At 38.3% G+C, this 18,330-nt stretch overlaps 1 protein-coding gene across 1 annotated transcript; it reads right to left on the reverse strand.

Annotated features, from left to right (window-relative positions):
- Positions 1-8,828: 8,828 nt before the first annotated feature.
- LOC122052773 (LRR receptor-like serine/threonine-protein kinase ERECTA) lies at positions 8,829-10,523 on the reverse strand. Its single transcript, XM_042614472.1, has one exon. It carries the CDS (start codon positions 10,430-10,432, stop codon positions 9,059-9,061), a length of 1,374 nt encoding a protein of 457 aa, XP_042470406.1. The 5' UTR covers positions 10,433-10,523; the 3' UTR covers positions 8,829-9,058.
- Between the last annotated feature and the right edge of the window lie 7,807 nt (positions 10,524-18,330).

Genomic DNA, 18,330 nt, shown 5'->3' on the forward strand with positions numbered 1-18,330 from the left:
AATTACGACGGACAATTCAGAAGTCCAGTATCATGTGCTTATATATTTCATTTGGATAAATTTTTTTTATAAATGTACTAGGATAAGAATAGAACAACGTAAATTCAGCTTCCTAAAGACTCAAAAGAAATAAAACAAAACAACGTAATAGGATAAGAATAGAATATATGCATTTAAAATATGAGAATTAAGATTTCGATTGGGATTTTGTCATTATTTGTAGCTCTACTTGTCAGCCTGGAGCAGTGATCTTTCTTATTCTACTAATCTGTCATCTTAATTGTTGCACATCAAATGCTCTAGGAGAACTGTTCTTATCCAAATCATTTCCATTTTCTAATAAATAGAATAGGCACCATTAATGTGTATACTTCAAACTTATTCATCTTATATCTCTTCTTTTCTGTGTCTTCTCATAACCATCAACGTACTTTCTTCATGAACTACAATACAAGAAGAACAAGCCCTCATCATCACTGCAATCGAACACATTGAAACACCCTAAAACCAACTCTCCTCATAAATGAATCCAAATGTCAAGGAAACTATTGTAACTTTGAATATAAAAAAATTTCCTTGAGTTATAGACATGTGTAATGTTGTAATGATCTTCATTATCTCTGCAGACAGATCAAGTAGTTACATCTATTATGAGCAATAAATCTCTTCAGTCCAATACATTGATTCTTTCCTTCCTTGTGTTTCAGTATTTCAATGTGTTGCTAAACTTTAAAAAAGTAGTATGCAGGAAGTCCAAGGTAACTATTGCAACTTTGAATATAAAATAATTTCCTTAAGTTATAGACATGTGTAATGTTTTAATGATCTTCATTATCTCTACAGACTGACCAAGTAGTTAACATCTATTATGAGCCATAAATTTCTTCACTCCAATACATTAATTCTTTGCTTCCTTGTGTTTCACTGTTTCGATGTGTTGCTAAACTAAAAAAAAAAAATAGTATGCAGGCTGTTGTAGAACCACTTCCTACTCAAAATTCCATCCCCTCTTATATCTTGAATGATCACGCATAGAGCCGTCAATTTGGGTCGGGCCCGTCGGGTTGGCCCGCCCCGCCAAATAATTTAAGCGGGTTGGGTTGGAATTTTATCAACCCAAGTTCGCCGTGGGCCGACCCGCCTAGGCCCGCGACCCGCGCGGGTCGGCCCGCTCGGGCTTGGGTTGGCCCGCGGGTTGAAAAATACATGTAAGCTAAGTTTTAAGCCAATTTATTATCTTTCTTTGTTATAATTTTGAAATAAAAATAGTATTTTTCATCCAACAAAAGTACTTGTTTGTGTTCATTTATATTTAAAATACATGTTTATGTATACATTTAATTGTAGAAAACTTTTTAGAAGTACAATGTTGAAGATATGAAATATTTTTTAAAAATTTTTGATGGGCCCGCGGGTTGGCCCGCCAAACCTGCAACCCGCCTTAGAATGGGTTGGGTTGGAAATTTCCCAACCCGCCAAGTTGGCGGGTTGGCCCGCCCCGCCCCGCCAAATGGTTAGCCCGCCACGGACCGACCCGCCCCGCCATGGGTTGGCCCGTCTGACAGCTCTAATCACGCAGATAATAAAATTTTATAGACTATTCAAATAAAACTCTTATTTAAATTTGTTTAAAGTTACAAGGTATACATGGATACTCGTATATGTGTAGATTTAAGTCATATTTGGATATTCATTTATCACGTTCAGCTAGAATTGCTTGAGACACTGTTATGGCCCTTGGATATATATCGTGTAATAGGATAGTTTACCAACTGATTGGTGGAATTAATCTTTACCTTTTTGATTTTATGACTTTGACGGTGTATGGTAGTAGGGACAATTTGAGACTCGTTGGGATTAGAGAACCTCTCGATGTAAGAGATTTGATTTCTTTTTATAAACTTAGTCGTAATCTCTATTGTATTATTCTAACCATTTAAATATAATATTTCTTCTCAACAAAGAAAGAAAGTAAACGTTGAATAAGAAAAGTTTTATTTTTACTAAAAATAAAGATACTAGATTTGATCATATTAAAAATAAAAGATATTCGACTTAAATAAAAATCAATTACTATAGCTGAATCAATTCTATTGATATGCATCATTCTTTCTAAATTTACCGTGTATATATCTCTTATATTTAATAGACTATAGATTTCTCTTTATTGTATGAGCATGTCCACGATCCATAACATTACTCCCCCTTCAAAAAAAACATGTTTGTTCGTAAACACGAATGATGGGTAACATTCCATGATAACTACTTGTGTCTTCTCATGAACTTGCATAGTTTGAGGAACGCGGGTGTTTATGATCGCATTGAGGGAAATTTCAACATCCTTGACGTGATCTTGTTCATTAGAGTCTTCTAATCCCTCAAGCCAGAAAAAATGTTTACAACAGTGATCAGAGTGTAAAGTTCATCGCAATTAAAATAAAGGCCCTTAGCACGTCATTCTTCCATTTCCTCCCGATTTAATTGTTTGATGAATGATTGCTTCAATGCTAGATAGGGGTGCATCATAGTGTGATGGTAGATTTAGATCGTTTAGAGCGGTGTTCATAAAGACGAGTAAAACTCATAGTTGATGTGAGATCTTCTGGATGGTAAAGCTCGACTTCTACAGCGATGTGATCTTGGAGACCACTAATGAATATTTGAACTTCTTGTTCTGATGTTAAGGAACCCGCTCGTGCCGCCAATTGTTCAAACTTTCACTGGTAGTCTTCCACGGATCATGATTATTGAAGTTTGGTAAGCGCGTTCAATTTGTTGTTGCGAATAGGTGGCATAAATCTCATATTACAGTGATCTTTAAATTCCTCCTATTGAATATGAGGTCAATCTCGTTTTAGTTTGATAAACATAATTGACCATCTCCCTCAAGATGGAACAAGGCTAGGCAACCATTTCTTCCTCCGGAGTGCATTGATGGTGAAAAAATGGTCACATCGATTGAGTCATCCCAAAGGATCCAATTGACCATTATAATGCTGGAAATCCAATTTTGAATATCGTGGTATATATAGGGATCTCTCCTCATGGACATGGTACCTTTTCAAGCGATGTTCTTATGGGTCAAGATGGTTACCACTCTTCAGGATGATTGTTGCGAGTGTATCTTAGAGAAGCCTTTGGACAATAACTCTAGTTGAGCATGGATGAGTTGTTGTCGTTTTTTATTAGCAGCTTTGTCCTCCTGGTAAAATTTGAGAAAAACATCAAGGTGTTGTTGAAGCGCTTGTGAGTCACCTATTACGACAAGCTTTGATACAAATTTGTTATGACCCTTGGATATGTATCACGTAATGGAACGATGTACTGGTTGATCGGTGGAATTAATATTTATCTTCTTGGTTTTACGACCTTGATGGCCTATGGTGGTAGGGATAATTTGAGGCCTATTGGGATTAGAGAGCCTCTCGATCTAGGGGATTTTTATTGCATTATTCTAGTCATTTAAATACAACTACTGATGTTCCTTCCTGACAAAGGAAGAAAACAAACACCAAATAATAAAGGTTTTATTCTTATCCAAATTAAAGATACTAGACTCAATCCTACTAAAAATAAAAGATACTCGACTTAAATAAAAATCAATTATGTTGACGGGTGACTCATATTTAGATGAAGGTCAATGCAATCGATGTAATGGAAGAAAAATTTGTTAAGATTTTTCGTAATAAAATTCTATTATGATTTTATATACAGAATTCTGTTATGAATTTTCATAACAGAATTCTGTTGTGATTTTTCATAATAAAGTTATGTTATGATTTTACCGGGTCTGGAGTTTATGCATTATTTATAGGAATCATTGTAAACCTATTGTACAATCACAAGAATCATGGAATATGACTCAATTGTGTAGATAGAATTCTAATAAAGCTTCGACCATTTTTGTGAAGTAGGCACGTTGTCGAAACACGGCAATTCTTCTTCTTTCTATTCTTCTTCTCCTTCCTCGTGTTTGCTCCTTTTGTGTGTCTTTGTCTCGCTGCCCCGCGCCATCTCTTTCTCTCTTCCACTTCTTCTGCATTAGAGGTTGAGAGGTGTTTCCCCCTCTTTGCGCAACAATTGGTATCAGAGCTATAGATTTTTAGCGGATTTCTTCAACATGTCAAAGACGACTTCTGCGAAGTTTGAACTTCGGATTATGGCAAAGAAGGGTTAAGCACTTGTTGGTGTAACACGACATGGTGAAGGCGCTAGGAGAAAAGAAACTGGAAAGCATGGAGAGATTAGATTGGGAAGAACTTCAGGCGAAAGCAGTGGCAACAATCAAGCTTTGTCTTAAAAATGATGTGATGTATCATGTTATGGACGAGGAGTCATCGGTGGTAGTTTGGCAAAACCTAAAAAGTCGGTGCATGTCAAAGTCATTGACAAACAAGGTATATCTCAAGCAAAAATTATTGGGGTTGAAGATGATAGAAGGAACCAATCTAAGTCAGCATATCAACGTATTTAACCAGATTGTGAGTGATCTGAAGCAGGTTGATATGAAGATCGAAGATGAAGATAAGGTAATGATATTGTTGAATTCTCTATCTTCATCTTCTACATATGAGAATTTGGTTACTACTTTGATGTGGGGTAAGGAAACTCTTAAATTAGAGGAGATCATAGGTGCATTGCTAGGTTTTCACAAAATGAAGAAAACAATCGATGAAGTTTCTCACAGAGAAGGACTTGTGGTAAATAGCAACTAAGAGCGTGGTAGGAGCAAATCTTGACATAGATCGGGTAACAACAACAAGACTCGTTCTAAGTCGAGAAGGAAAAAAGTGATTACGTGCTATGAGTGTGGAGGCAAAGGTCATATGAAGAGAGATTGTCCAAAGATAAAGAAACATGTTGCAGAGAACAAAGGTAGTTCGGCAAAGTCTACAAACATAGTTGAAGAGAAAAATCCAGAGAACGATGATGGAAATATGCTATCAATTATTCCAAATTCAGAGCTACTGACGGATGCATGGATCTTAGACTCTGCATGTTTATATCACATGACTCCAAACAAGGAGTGGTTTGACACTTATAGGATAGTGGATGCTGGTTCAATGTTGATGGAAAACGATGCCTCATGCAGAGTTATCGGCATAGGGAACATCATAATCAAAATGTTTGATGATGTGATCAAAACCCTATGTGATGTTAGATATATACCCGAGCTAAGGAAGAACTTGATCTCGCTAGACACACTAGCTAGTATTGGTTGTAGTTATAAATCAGTAAGCGGGGTGATAAAAGTCAACAAGAGAGCTCTGACGGTAATGAAAGGGCAAAAGTTAGCAGGGAACCTCTATAAGTTGATAGGGACTACAGTTGTAAGTGGAGTCACCTTGGTGGAGTTTGAATTAGACAGTACAGTCTTGTGGCATATACAGCTAGGGCATATGGGTGAGCGTGGGATGCTAAAATTTCACAAGAGAAATTTGTTGAAGGGTATCAAGACGTGCAAGCTTGAATTTTGCAAATTTTGTATTCTTGAGAAATAGAGTAAAGTGCAATTCAAGACGGTAACAAATAGGACGAAGGAGATTCTAGACTATGTACATACGGATCTCTGGGGACCAGTTAGTGTAGCATCACGTGGAGGACACTTATATTTTGTGAGTTCTACTAATGATTACTCATGAAAGGTTTAGGTATACTTTATGCATCCCAAGTCGGAAACTTTTACAAAATTTAAATTATGAAAAACTAAAGTAGAGAACTAAATCGAAAGGAAGATCAAATATCTTAGGTTAGATAATAAAATTGAGTACACAGATTCAAAGTTTTAGAAATTTTGTGAGTAGCATAGGATAATGAGATATTTCTCGATTTGTAGGACACCTCAGCAAAATAGGGTAGCGGAAAGGTTGAACAAGATAATCATTGAGAAGTCAAGATGTCTCAGACTAAATGCAGGACTAGCAAAGAATTTATGAGCGAAAGTAGTTAACATGATATGTTATCTCATTAATAGATCACCAAGAGCAGTACTAGAATGCAAAGTATTAGAGAAAGTATGGACACCAGTGGTAAGACATACGTCAATTAGAACGGTATTGGCTTTAGTAGCACATCATGATTTGCAACTGGAGTAAATGGATGTGAAGACAACATTTCTTCATGGAAATTTGGAAGAGCAGATTTTTATGTCACAACTTGAGAGATTTAGTCAGCTCAAATAAGAGCGGTTGGTTTGTAAGTTGAAGAAATCACTCTATGGATTGAAACAATATCCTAGGTAATGGTACAAACATTTTGATTCATACATGATTCAAAACTGATATAGGAGATATGAGTATGATTGCTGCATATATGTGAAGAGTCTTGAAGATAAATCACTAGTTTTCTTACTACTATACGTAGATGACATGTTTATTGTTGTGAAGAACATGAAAGAAATCGATAAATTGAAGAGGTTACTGAGCAAGGAATTTGACATAAAAGATTTGGGAGAGACCAAGAAGATTCTTAGAATGGAGATTCATAGGGATAGAACTATAGAGAGATTATGCTTATCTCAACATAACTATGTGGAGAAGGTGCTGGATATGCTCAACATGGAGAATACAAAGTCGGAGAGCACACCCATGGCACATCACTTCAAGTTATCCAGTATACAGTGTCCAAAAAAGAATAACGAGATCCAAGAGATGTTAAAAGTTACATATGCTAGTGTAGTTGGTTGTATGATATATTCCATGGTTTGTACGAGACCAAATTTGGCACAAGCAGTTAATATGATGAGCAAGTTTCTCTCAAACTCTGGTCGACCATATTAGGATGCAGTGAAGTGGATTTTCATATACTTGAGAAATATAGCTGATTATGACATCATATTCAGTAGACAACTGGAAGATCTTTCAGTTACTGGGTGCATATATGCAGACTATGCAGGAGATTTAGATGACAAGAGATCTACTACAGGATACGTGTTCACTGTGATAGGAGAACCTATCTATTGGAAATCTATGATATAATCTATTGTTGCATTGTCTACTACGAAGTCGAAGTATATGGCAGTAGCTGAAGCAGCGAAAGAAGCTTTATGACTTACATAGTTAGTTAGAGAATTGGGCGTTCAGTAATGTAGAGTCAAGTTGTTATGCGATAGTCATAGTGTTATCTATTTGAGAAAAAATCAGGTGTATCATGCGAGAACCAAGCACATTGATGTGAGGTTTCACAAGTTCAAAGAGTTGATTACTTCCGGAGAAATTCAATTTGAAAAGGTTCACACTGCAAACGATGCTGCAGACATGCTGATAAAGTCAGTGACCACAGAGAAGTTCAAGCATTGCTTGAACTTGATCCATATCTTTAGATGCTAAAGGAAGGAAGCCCAACCCTAGATATTCAGGTGGAGTTTTGTTCATATATTCGTATTTTTCGAAGGGGTGAATATTCACCAAGGTGGAGATTGTTGACGGGTGGCTCATATTTGGATGAAGGCCAATGCGATGGATGTTATGAAAGAAAAATCTGTTAAGATTTTTCGTAATAAAATTCTGTTACGATTTTATATAATAGAATTTCATTACGATTTTTTCATAACAGAATTCTATTGTGATTTTTAATAACAAAATTCTATTACGATTTTATCGGATCTGGAGTTTATGCACTATTTATAGGCATCATTGTAAACATATTGTACAATCACAAGAATCATGAATTCAATTGGTTAGAGAGAATTCTAATAAAATTTCGACCGTTTTTATGGAGTAGACACGTTACTGAACCACGATAACTCTTCTTCTTTCTCTTCTTCTTCTCCTTCCTCCTCGTGTTTGCTCCTTTTGTGTGTCTTTGTCTTGTTGCTCCGTGCGATCTCTTTCTCTCTTCTACTTTTTCTGCATTAGAGGTTGAGAGATATTGCCCCTTCTTTGAGCAACAAATTATTATAGCTAAATCAACGCTCTTGATATAAACCTTTCTTTCTAAATCTATCGAGTGTATCTCTTGTATTTGATGAACTCCATATTTCTTTTGTTGCATGGGCATGCCCAGGATCCATATCAGATACATAATTGCATTTCAGTTCGAGTCCAAGATGTCTATTTCAACATCCCTTGCAGGCCAGCGCACACAATGGCGGAGCCAGGTTTTAGGATACCCGGGCTATAGCCCGGGAACCCAATTAAAATTGTATTAAATTTTACCCTTTGATTGTATTGATTTTTCCATTTCCAAATAGAGCAAGGGGATCTCTAGCCCGGGTACCCCTTTGGAGGACATTTGTAGCCCAGGTGGGCTACAAATCCTAGCTCCGCCATTGAGCGCACACCCTTTTTCTTGCCATACATAATCTTTTAACCCTCAATTTGTAATTTTGATACTTGAGTAGATGACAATGAGGTGGACAAAGCGATGATTTGGCGTGTGAAGACATCACTCATTAACGAATTCTGATCAACATAGATTTGTTACAATTGCATATAACGTGTGATATATTTATTTATTTATGAAAGTACACGATAGATTTGTTAAAAGTTGTTATGTGATGATTTTAGCAATTAATCGAATTATATGATATCAAAATTGAATTTGAATCAGACACAAGTTTGCTTGAAATTTTGAATACTGTCTATAACTTCGGTATTAGATGCATATTTAAGTCTAATCTTTGCGAGTTTGGTGAGATCAATCAGTTTTGTTCATGTTCAATCTAACTCGACTTCTTCTGACTATTTCAACCGAGTTTTAGTTTTTTTATTTTTTTCATCTTAGTCTACGAGCGCTTAGCAGACTCTATACTTGTTGTGATTTTATCCATAATACAAACATTAATAGTTTATATTGAATGAAAGAAGTGCAACTACACTGAAAAGATCTCAGCAATTGCTTCCTGTTATTGATACATTAAAAACATAGATTTTTGTGGATATGCACATATATAAGCTTGTCTTTTAGCTTCTGATCCTTCTTCCTCCCCAAAACTGGAACTAATTAAAGAATCTACTCATTGAAAATTTTTATTTTATTATTGAAGAACCTTGTACCTCGTCGATGCTGATTTCTTAGGCTGCTTGTTCTCCGTCGATCGTAACCTTACAGTGGCCGGTCAGCTTCTCCACTGGGGGCATTGGTCGGCCGGGCGCATCCCCTGAGCACCGGCTTTGAGTGGGCAAGGGGTCTGGAAGGGCGGCACCATGCAGTTGTACTGCAAGCAGAGCGCAGCGCCGAGGGGGATGGCAGCCACTGCGGGAGCGAACTCGATGCCGGTGAGGAAGTTGTGCTGGAGGTATAGCAGCTGCAGCCTGCCGCTGAGACCATGAATCAAGCGGGCGGGGACCACTCCGGTTAACCGGTTGTTGTTGAGGTAGAGGCGGCCGGCGGATGCCAGCTGCGGCGGCACAGACCCTGAGAACCGGTTGTAGCTCAGGTCCACCACCGCGACGGCCACGTCCCCCCTGGGCGTCAAGGGACCTGCGAAGGCGTTGCGCTGCAGCTGGAGCGTCTCGAGCGGGAAGCCGAACACGGAAGCGGGGATGGGGCCGGAGAACAGATTGGAGCTGAGGTCGAGGAAGTTGAGGCGGTTGAGGCGGGGGAGCACGGCGTCGACGCGGCCGGTGAGGGAGTTGGAACCGAGCGCGAGGTAGCGGAGGGAGGGCGGCAGCGGGGGGAGCGAGCCTGAGAGGTTGTTGCGCTTGAGGTCGAGGCGGAGGAGGGGAGCGGAGTCGCGGAAGCGGGGGAGGTGGCCGGATAGCTGGTTATGGCAGAGGACAATGTTGGAGAGAACGGGAGCGTCGGCCAGGGCTGGAGGAAGAGGGCCGGAGAGTCGGTTATAGCTGAGATCGAGGGTGCGGAGCCGGGGCAGCGAGGCAAGGCCGGCGGGGATACGGCCGGAGAGGAGGTTCTTGCTGAGGGCGAGGAAGCGGAGGTCGCGGCAGCGCGCGAGGCCGTCGGGAACGGGGCCAGCGACACGACCCGGGACCAGGGAGAGCTCGGACAAAGCCGACAAACGGCCGAGAGCAGGGTCCAGCCTGCCTCGCAGACCAGGGGAGCCGGCGCGGGGTTCTCCGAGGGCGAGCGCCACCACGCGGCCGCTAGCGCAGAACACGCCCGGGAACTCACAGGGGTCGGCGGTGAAGTCCCACGCGGAGAAGAAGTGCGAGCCGGGCATGTCCTCCAGCTGCTTGCGCACCGCCTGCAGCTCCAAGAAGTCCGCCGGATCAAGTGTCGCCGCCGCTGCCACGCACAGCAGAAGAAGCAGGACGAGACTCCTCAAGAGCGAGAAACAGCAGGTCGACTCCATGTCCACCGCGATCGGTTGGCGGTACGGCCGTGCGGGGGAAGGGGTTTTAATAGAGCGCGCGTGCGAGTTGGTTTCCAGTGGGGAAGGGGGCGCGAGGTCATTTAATGGCGCAACTGTGCGGACAAGGGAAGAGAAGACTTGGGCGAGAAGGGTCGTTGCTTCGTCGCGTGGAGGAGTCATTGATTGTGGCTTGGGGAAGAAGAAGGTGCAGCGCAATGGATGATGACGATACTCGATGCCCTCCTTGGAGTAGTCTCTTCGTCATCATCCTCAGCGTTATGGTTATTATGGCTATTTATTTATCATCTAAAGACCGAAGCTTCAGCCTTGCCACCTTCTAACTACTCAGATTAACTCTATAATTTCTCTGTTTTTTATATATAATCTAAGGATGAATTATGTCTACGATAAACGGAATTATCTTTTACTATTCCCATAATCTGTGTCCATTGCTACTTTGGAATTAAATAATTATGATAGATGTCCTACGAGTTAGTGCAAATTCATCATTCGTCAATTTATAAAAAACGAAGCACCTAACTTTTTGAATTGATCAAAAATACATTATACTTTACTAATTGCCAATGGACATAAAACCTCTGAATCATTACTAAAAATATTTAAAATAATAATAAAGAATATATTTATATTTTTTATAATTTTAAAAATTCATAAGATTTGAGATTACGAAACCCACTTATCGATTTAGAGATTTCATATTGTAATCATTTCAGGTCTCGTGAATTTCTAAAATTATAAGGAATTAAAATATGCTCTTCATTGTTATTTTTTATTTTTATGGTGGATTGGAGATTTTGAAAAAAATTAAATCTCTTTTTTTTTTTTTTCTATTAGACCTGATGTCTTCCCATATCAAGTCCAATGCAGTTGAGCCTAATATGGGGAGATATTCGGTTCAATGTGAGTATGATGTCCATAAGAGGCATGAGAAAAAAAAAGAAGAACGAAAAAGAATTTATTTTTTTTAAAACCTTTAGACTATTCCTAAGAAAGTCAAAAATAATAATAGAGAACATATTTAGACTTCTTGCAATTTTAAAAATCCACATTACTTGAAATTGTTACAATCAATTAATGGGTTTCAGTCGAAACTCACTGATTGACCTAAAGTCTCAGATTGTAACCATTTCAGGTCCTATAGAGTTTTAAAATTACAAGGAGTTCAAATATACTCTCTATTATTATTTTCGACTTTTCTAGTGGTGGAACATAGGTTTTGAAAAAAACTAAATCTCTTTTTTCTTTCTTATTTTCTTTTTTTCTATAAGGCCTGATATCTCCCCATATCAGGTTTATATTGGGCCTGATATGAGAAGATATCAAGCCCAAGTTGGGCTTGATATGAGGAGATATCAAGTCCAAATTGAGCTTCATATGAGGGAGATATTAGACTCAAATTGAGCTTGATATGGAGAGATATCATACCCAACATGGGATTGATCTCTCATAACAAGCATGAGAAAAAAATTTTTAAAAAATAGTTTTTAAATCTCTGGACCACTACTAGGAAAGTCGGAAATAGTAATGGAAAACATATTTGGACTCCTTATCATTTTAGAAATCCACATAACCTGAAATAATAACAATATCTAGGTCGATCAGTAGATTTCGATTGAAACCCATTGATTAACCTAGAAATATCATATTGCAATTATTTCAGTCCTGTAAATTTCTATAATTGCAAGGAGTCTAAATATACTCTCTATTATTTTCGGCTTCACTAGTGATGGTCCAAAGTTTTGAAAAAAAAATTAATTCAAATTGAATAAAATTCAATAGGTGAGAGAAAAGAAGAAAGAGATTTGATTACTTTCTAAAAAAAATGTGGAACCGCCACATCAGCGGCCCCCCTAGAGCCGGTCCCACGGATATGGAGGGAGGTAAATGCAGGTACATAGGTGGAAAATGCATGGCGGAGACGTTAACCCCAGGCAGTGACACCCCGGGGATCGACTCCTGGACCTTTCAGCCACGGAACCATGCACTCCCCATCTGTGCTACGTCCTGGGGACGAGATTTGATTACTTTCTACAAGTGGAGAGTAAGAGAGAGAGAGAGAGAGGAGTTTAATGCAGACATAATTATCAGGAGAGGTAAAAAAGAAAGATTAGATATATTATTAGTACACCGTTTGATAATTAATTAAACTATGATACACCTTTTGATAATTCAAAATTTTAACTACTATTTTTAGTAAATTGTTAATCATTCCATTACCAACTCAGCTAAGGCAGTGCTACGACTATAAGTTGGCTACTGTCAGAATGCACTTGCATATACCTAACTATAATACTGTTTCTACTAACTATCTACTTTTGGTTGTCTTGTTCTTCTTCCATGTAACTGAGTTGAACTTCGGAAGAGTTTCGTCACCTTCCTTTTAATTCTATTCGATGATTGCAGATTCTCAGAGCTCGTCTATCAATCATAGAAAAAATCCTGGATTTAGTTCCGGACGGTCACCACTTCCATTCATCCTTGTTGGAGTCGAACATACCTTCCACTATTATCCTTCTCTGCTCTAAATCAGCAACTAACTATCCCTGATGCTCCGACTCGATATGGAATTGTCGAGCTAGATGCGACCCAACTCTCATCCGACCGTCGTTCGATCAACTTACAGTGGTCGGTTCCAATCCTTCAAGGAGGCAGCCCATCATCCAACGACAATTTATGTCAAACTGAACTTAAACACTAGTTTATGGCAAGCACAAAGGCTACTACAACCTTACACTCCTATGGCAACACCTTTAGAGATAAACGATTTTGTCCTTAGATTCGTTTAGGAATATTCAGATAAATTTTGATTCTTTTTTTATTATTATTTCCAATCCTAAAAATAAGTGATAAGAGATTGGGACACAACTCCCGACAACCGTGTGTTTTGCTTTGCTACCCTCAAAACAACAACCAAAGCTGACGGACAAAAGAAGCAAGAAATTCTCCCATTTTGGAAAAGGATCATGGTGACTAATGATTTAGTTGACAATAGCACTTCATTATATTGAAACTCAAAAAGGGGAAGTTCGTAAACAAATTCTCTGACAAAACAACTCTACCTAGTTAGCCAAAAATGCTAGAACATATTTCAGGGGAAGTTTCTCTTTCTCTGCTTAATCAACATGCCGAATTGGTCATATAGACAATTGCAAGGCACAATCCCACAAAGAATTGCGTTGGCGATCCAAGAGCATCACGATTGTCCAATGAATGGTGCCAATCCTTCATGAGCATTGTACAAACTACAAAATCCACCATCTCTAGAAGAATAGGATGATATGCCCTTCGCAAGCTTAGATTTTTCAGATTTCTTTATGGTCCTATCTAAAATCGGGGAAGATGGTGTAAGAAGAAGAATAGAGAGAGAGGAAGGAATAAGATGAGAATAATAAAATATATTGTTCATTGATATTTGCCCTAAGGACAATACAATATATAATGTTCAAAAGTACTTGGTCAAATAACTAATTAATAAATAACAGAATTATTCTAAGAATAATTCTTAGAATAATTATAACAGAATTATTAGAATAATCCAAATACTAATATGATTTGATTTGGTAATTTGATCCGGTCAATTTGGATAATTCTGTTATATCTCTTTTACCCCCCGACAAACTCAACGGGAGATCTCTGACGTTGAGTTTGCTTGCTAACTTGTTGAAGCGTTGTCTGGATAGTGGCTTGGTAAAGATATCAGCGATTTGATCTTCAGTAGAAATATAAGAGACGGATAACTGCTGAGTTGCCACACGTTCACGAACAAAATGAAAATCAATTTCCACATGTTTTGTACGAGCATGAAAGACTGGATTTGCTGTGAGATATGTTGCTCCAATATTGTCGCACCAAATTTTTGGTGCAATATTTGATGCAAGATGAAGTTCGGAGAGAAGTGATTGAAGCCAAATAATTTCTGACGTTGTATTTGCTATAGCTTTATATTCTGCCTCAGTGCTTGAACGAGATACCGTAGGTTGCTTTTTCGAATTCCATGAGATAAGATTTCGTCCAAGAAATATTGCATATCCACTAGTAGAGCGTCTATCTTCAGGAGAACTTGCCCAATCCGCATCACTATATGCATGTAAATCTCGAGACGATTGGCGATATAAAAGAAGACCATGTAGAATAGTACCTTTGAGATAGCGAAGTATTCTTTTTACATTATCCCAATTTTGTTCAGTTGGAGCATGCATGAATTGACAAGCGCGATTTACCGCAAAAGTAATATCAGGGCGTGTGATAGTGACATATTGTAAGGCCCCAACAATACTTCGATAAATCTGTGGATCAGATAGAGCAGGAGAGGATGAAGTTAGAGAGTTGTTTATAGCAATTGGTGTAGAGACCGGACGTGCTCCATCCATTTTGGCTTTTTGAAGAAGTCCAGTAATGTATTTGCTCTGAAAGAGAAGATAGCCATCCTCATGTGGAATAAGCTCAATACCAAGAAAAAAATGAGCAATACCCAAATCTCTAGTAGGAAATTCTTGATTGAGAAGACTTAATAAAGTTGTGATACCCTTGTGATCATTGCCGGTTATCAGAATGTCATCCACATAAATAAGAAAAAATATCATATTTTCATCATTATATTTGTGAAATAGAGATGAGTCAGTCTTTGATCCAGAAAATCCTTGAGCTTGTAACCATTTAGATAGTCGATGAAACCATGCACGAGGAGCTTGTCGAAGACCATATAAGGATTTCTTGAGTTGGCAAACATGAGATGGAAATTGTGGATGAATGAAACCAGATGGTTGCTCCATAAATATAGTTTCCTCAAGATGACCATGGAGAAATGCATTTGAAATATCCAATTGTCGTACAAGCCAATTAGAACTAACAGCTATTGATAATAATAGTCTGACAGATGTAATTTTGATGACTGGGCTGAAAGTGTCATTAAAGTCAATACCTGGCTGTTGACTAAATCCTTTAGCTACAAGTCGAGCTTTGTATCTTTCAAGAGAACCATCAGCTCGATGCTTAAGACGGAATACCCATTTAGAGCCCACAACATTCATTGAGGAGTGCGCGAACTAGAGTCCATGTTCCATTGCGAAGAAGTGCATCAAATTCTGTAGCCATTGCACTACGCCATTTGGATCCTTGTTTGCTTGTGTAAAACAGGTTGGTTCAATAGATTTGGAAGAAACCACTAGAGCTCGTGGAAGGGGATATCGAGTTGCATTTGGTGGGCAACGCTCATAAATATCACTAATGGGAAGCATGCGACGAGGAGCATTATCATCTGAATCACTTGTTGATGACGAGGAAGTAGGCTGACATGGTGATGTAGATGACGGACTTGCATTATCCGAGGAACCAGAGAGCATATTATCTTCGATCGGCGAGACTTCTAAGATTGGAGCAGCAACCGGAGGTGATTCTGATGGTATAGGAGAGCTATTAGAGAGCTCCGGAGCAGGACCTAGAATTCCATCACTTCTGATAATATTAGGTGGCATTAAGAAGGTGCCACTTGTATCTGGAGGAGAGATTGAAGAAGCTACCGAAAAAGGGAATAAAGACTCATCAAAAGTAACATGTCGTGAAATATAAATTCATCCTGTTGGTATATGCAAGCAACGATAACCATGGTGCAAATTGCTATAACCAAGAAAAACACATTGTAGTGAACGAGAGTCAAGTTTGTGTTTAGAATAGGGGCGTAACCATGGATAACATGCGCAACCAAAAATTCGAAGGAAAGTGTAATCAGGGGTTTGATTATAAAGTTTTTCAAAAGGACATTTATGATTGAGCAATGGTGTAGGAAGTCGATTTATGAGATATACTGCAGTGCTAACAGCTTCATCCCAAAATTTGCACGGAACTGATGCATGATGAAGAAGAGCTAAGGCAGTTTCAATTATATGTCTATGTTTTCTCTCAGCAGAGCCATTTTGTTCTGGAGTGTGAGGACAAGAACTCAATGAACAATTCCACAAGAGACAAAATGACGATGGAGAGCTTGATATTCGCCTCCCCAATCAGAATGAAAAGAGAGTATTTTACGATTAAAAGATCGTTCAACTTGAATTTGAAAATTACAAAATATATCAAATAAATCAGATTTCCTTCTCATAGGATAAAGCCAAGTATATTTACTAAAATGATCAATGAATGTAACATAATATTGGAAACCTTGATTAGACAAAATAGGTGCAGGGCCCCAAACATCAGAATGGATTATTTCAAGTGGAAAATTAGAAACACGATCAGATAAAGAGAAAGGTAGCTTATGACTTTTAGATTCCATGCAAGCCCTACATGAATAAGATGGAGAGGAGGTAATAGAAGTAGGTAAACCATACCTATTGATGATTGACTGAACAATACGAAGGGAAGGATGACCAAGTCGAGCATGCCAAGCTGGTTTATTTGTGCGTTCACCAACAAAAGCTTTGATTGAAGAACTCTGAAGACAATAGAGGCCATTTTTGATTCTCCCATAAAACACAATAGCATTTGTTCCTCTATCCTTTATAAGATAATGATTATGATGAAATTCAAAAATGACATTGTTATCAAGACAAAACTGGCGTGTAGAAAGTAAATTTTTAGTGATAGATGGAACATGAAAGACATTGCGCATGTGAAAAGTTCGATTAGATAAATGAACATATGTGTTTCCAAGATTAGCAATTTGCAAACCTGAACCATCGCCTACTTGCACCGTATCTGAGCCATAATATGGCATTACGTCTGTAAGGATATTATAATCTGATGTGACATGATGAGTTGCTCCAGTGTCAATATACCAATCAGTAGATGAGAACTCTGGGTTTTTACCACAAGTAGGCACAGACGAAAGAACTTTAGGATATACTTGTGAAATAGATGGTTGTCTTGAGGCTGTAGGACCACCAATGAAATTTGAATCAAATGGACTAGGACATTGAATACCAAAATGTCCAATTCCAAGACAAATTTGACATTTTACCCTAGACCAATCAAGTCTTTTAGGGCATATATTTCCAGTATGACCAACGATGTGACAAATTTGACATCGGTCTGGACTTTGCTTTTGTCCTCTTTGATGTCGTCGAGTATTTGACATCTAAAGTAAAAAATAACTTGTCCGGTGGTAGTGGGAAAAAAAAAAGATTAAGGAAGAGGAAAGAGAAGCAAAGGGGTTGGCAGCGGAAAAAAAATAAGTATTTTTCGTTTGTTCTGAAAATTAGAGAAGAATAAGAAAATTAAAACACGTAGGAGAAAATAAGAGGCTTGAGGGAAAAATTTAAAAATTCGCCGTTTATACGATCTCCGCCTCAAGAAGTTGAGGGAAGATAAAAAAGAGAGATGGCTCTGATACCATATAAGAAGAAGAATAGAGAGAGAGGAAGGAATAAGATGAGAATAATAAAATATATTGTTCATTGATATTTGCCCTAAGGACAATACAATATATAATGTTCAAAAGTACTTGGTCAAATAACTAATTAATAAATAACAGAATTATTCTAAGAATAATTCTTAGAATAATTATAACAGAATTATTAGAATAATCCAAATACTAATATGATTTGATTTGGTAATTTGATCCGGTCAATTTGGATAATTCTGTTATATCTCTTTTAGATGGTGCGCTGTGTAGGTGGTTTCGATATTGACTGTGAGAAGACTTTGAGTGGAAAGTAGAGGGCGTCGAACGATCCTGCGTGTCAAAAAAAGGTACTAGAGAGAAGAAAACGTCAACAATCGGGCCAGGGAGGGGTCCCGACATCGAGATTCCGATGCTCAAGTCAAACAGGTGATCGAGAGGAAAAAGAATATGAATAGTAGAAAGGAATAGTGAGCTTTGAGTGTGTAATCTTGCGTACCTGCGCCTTAGGAGGAGACCCCTTATATAGTATCAATTTTTCTTTATATATGAATATTGATGTATTTCCAAAAAATAACTGACCATTCTGACATATTGCCATCTTTCCAAAAATAAGCCCACCATTTCTGGCCTTGCAGGATAGAAGTTTTCGACGTACAACTTACACAGGGAATATTCTCTTGATTCTCTAAGAACTGTTATACAAAATACTAAAAAGGAATAT

This window comes from Zingiber officinale, chromosome 3A, assembly GCF_018446385.1.
Source record: "Zingiber officinale cultivar Zhangliang chromosome 3A, Zo_v1.1, whole genome shotgun sequence".
NCBI lineage: Eukaryota > Viridiplantae > Streptophyta > Magnoliopsida > Zingiberales > Zingiberaceae > Zingiber > Zingiber officinale.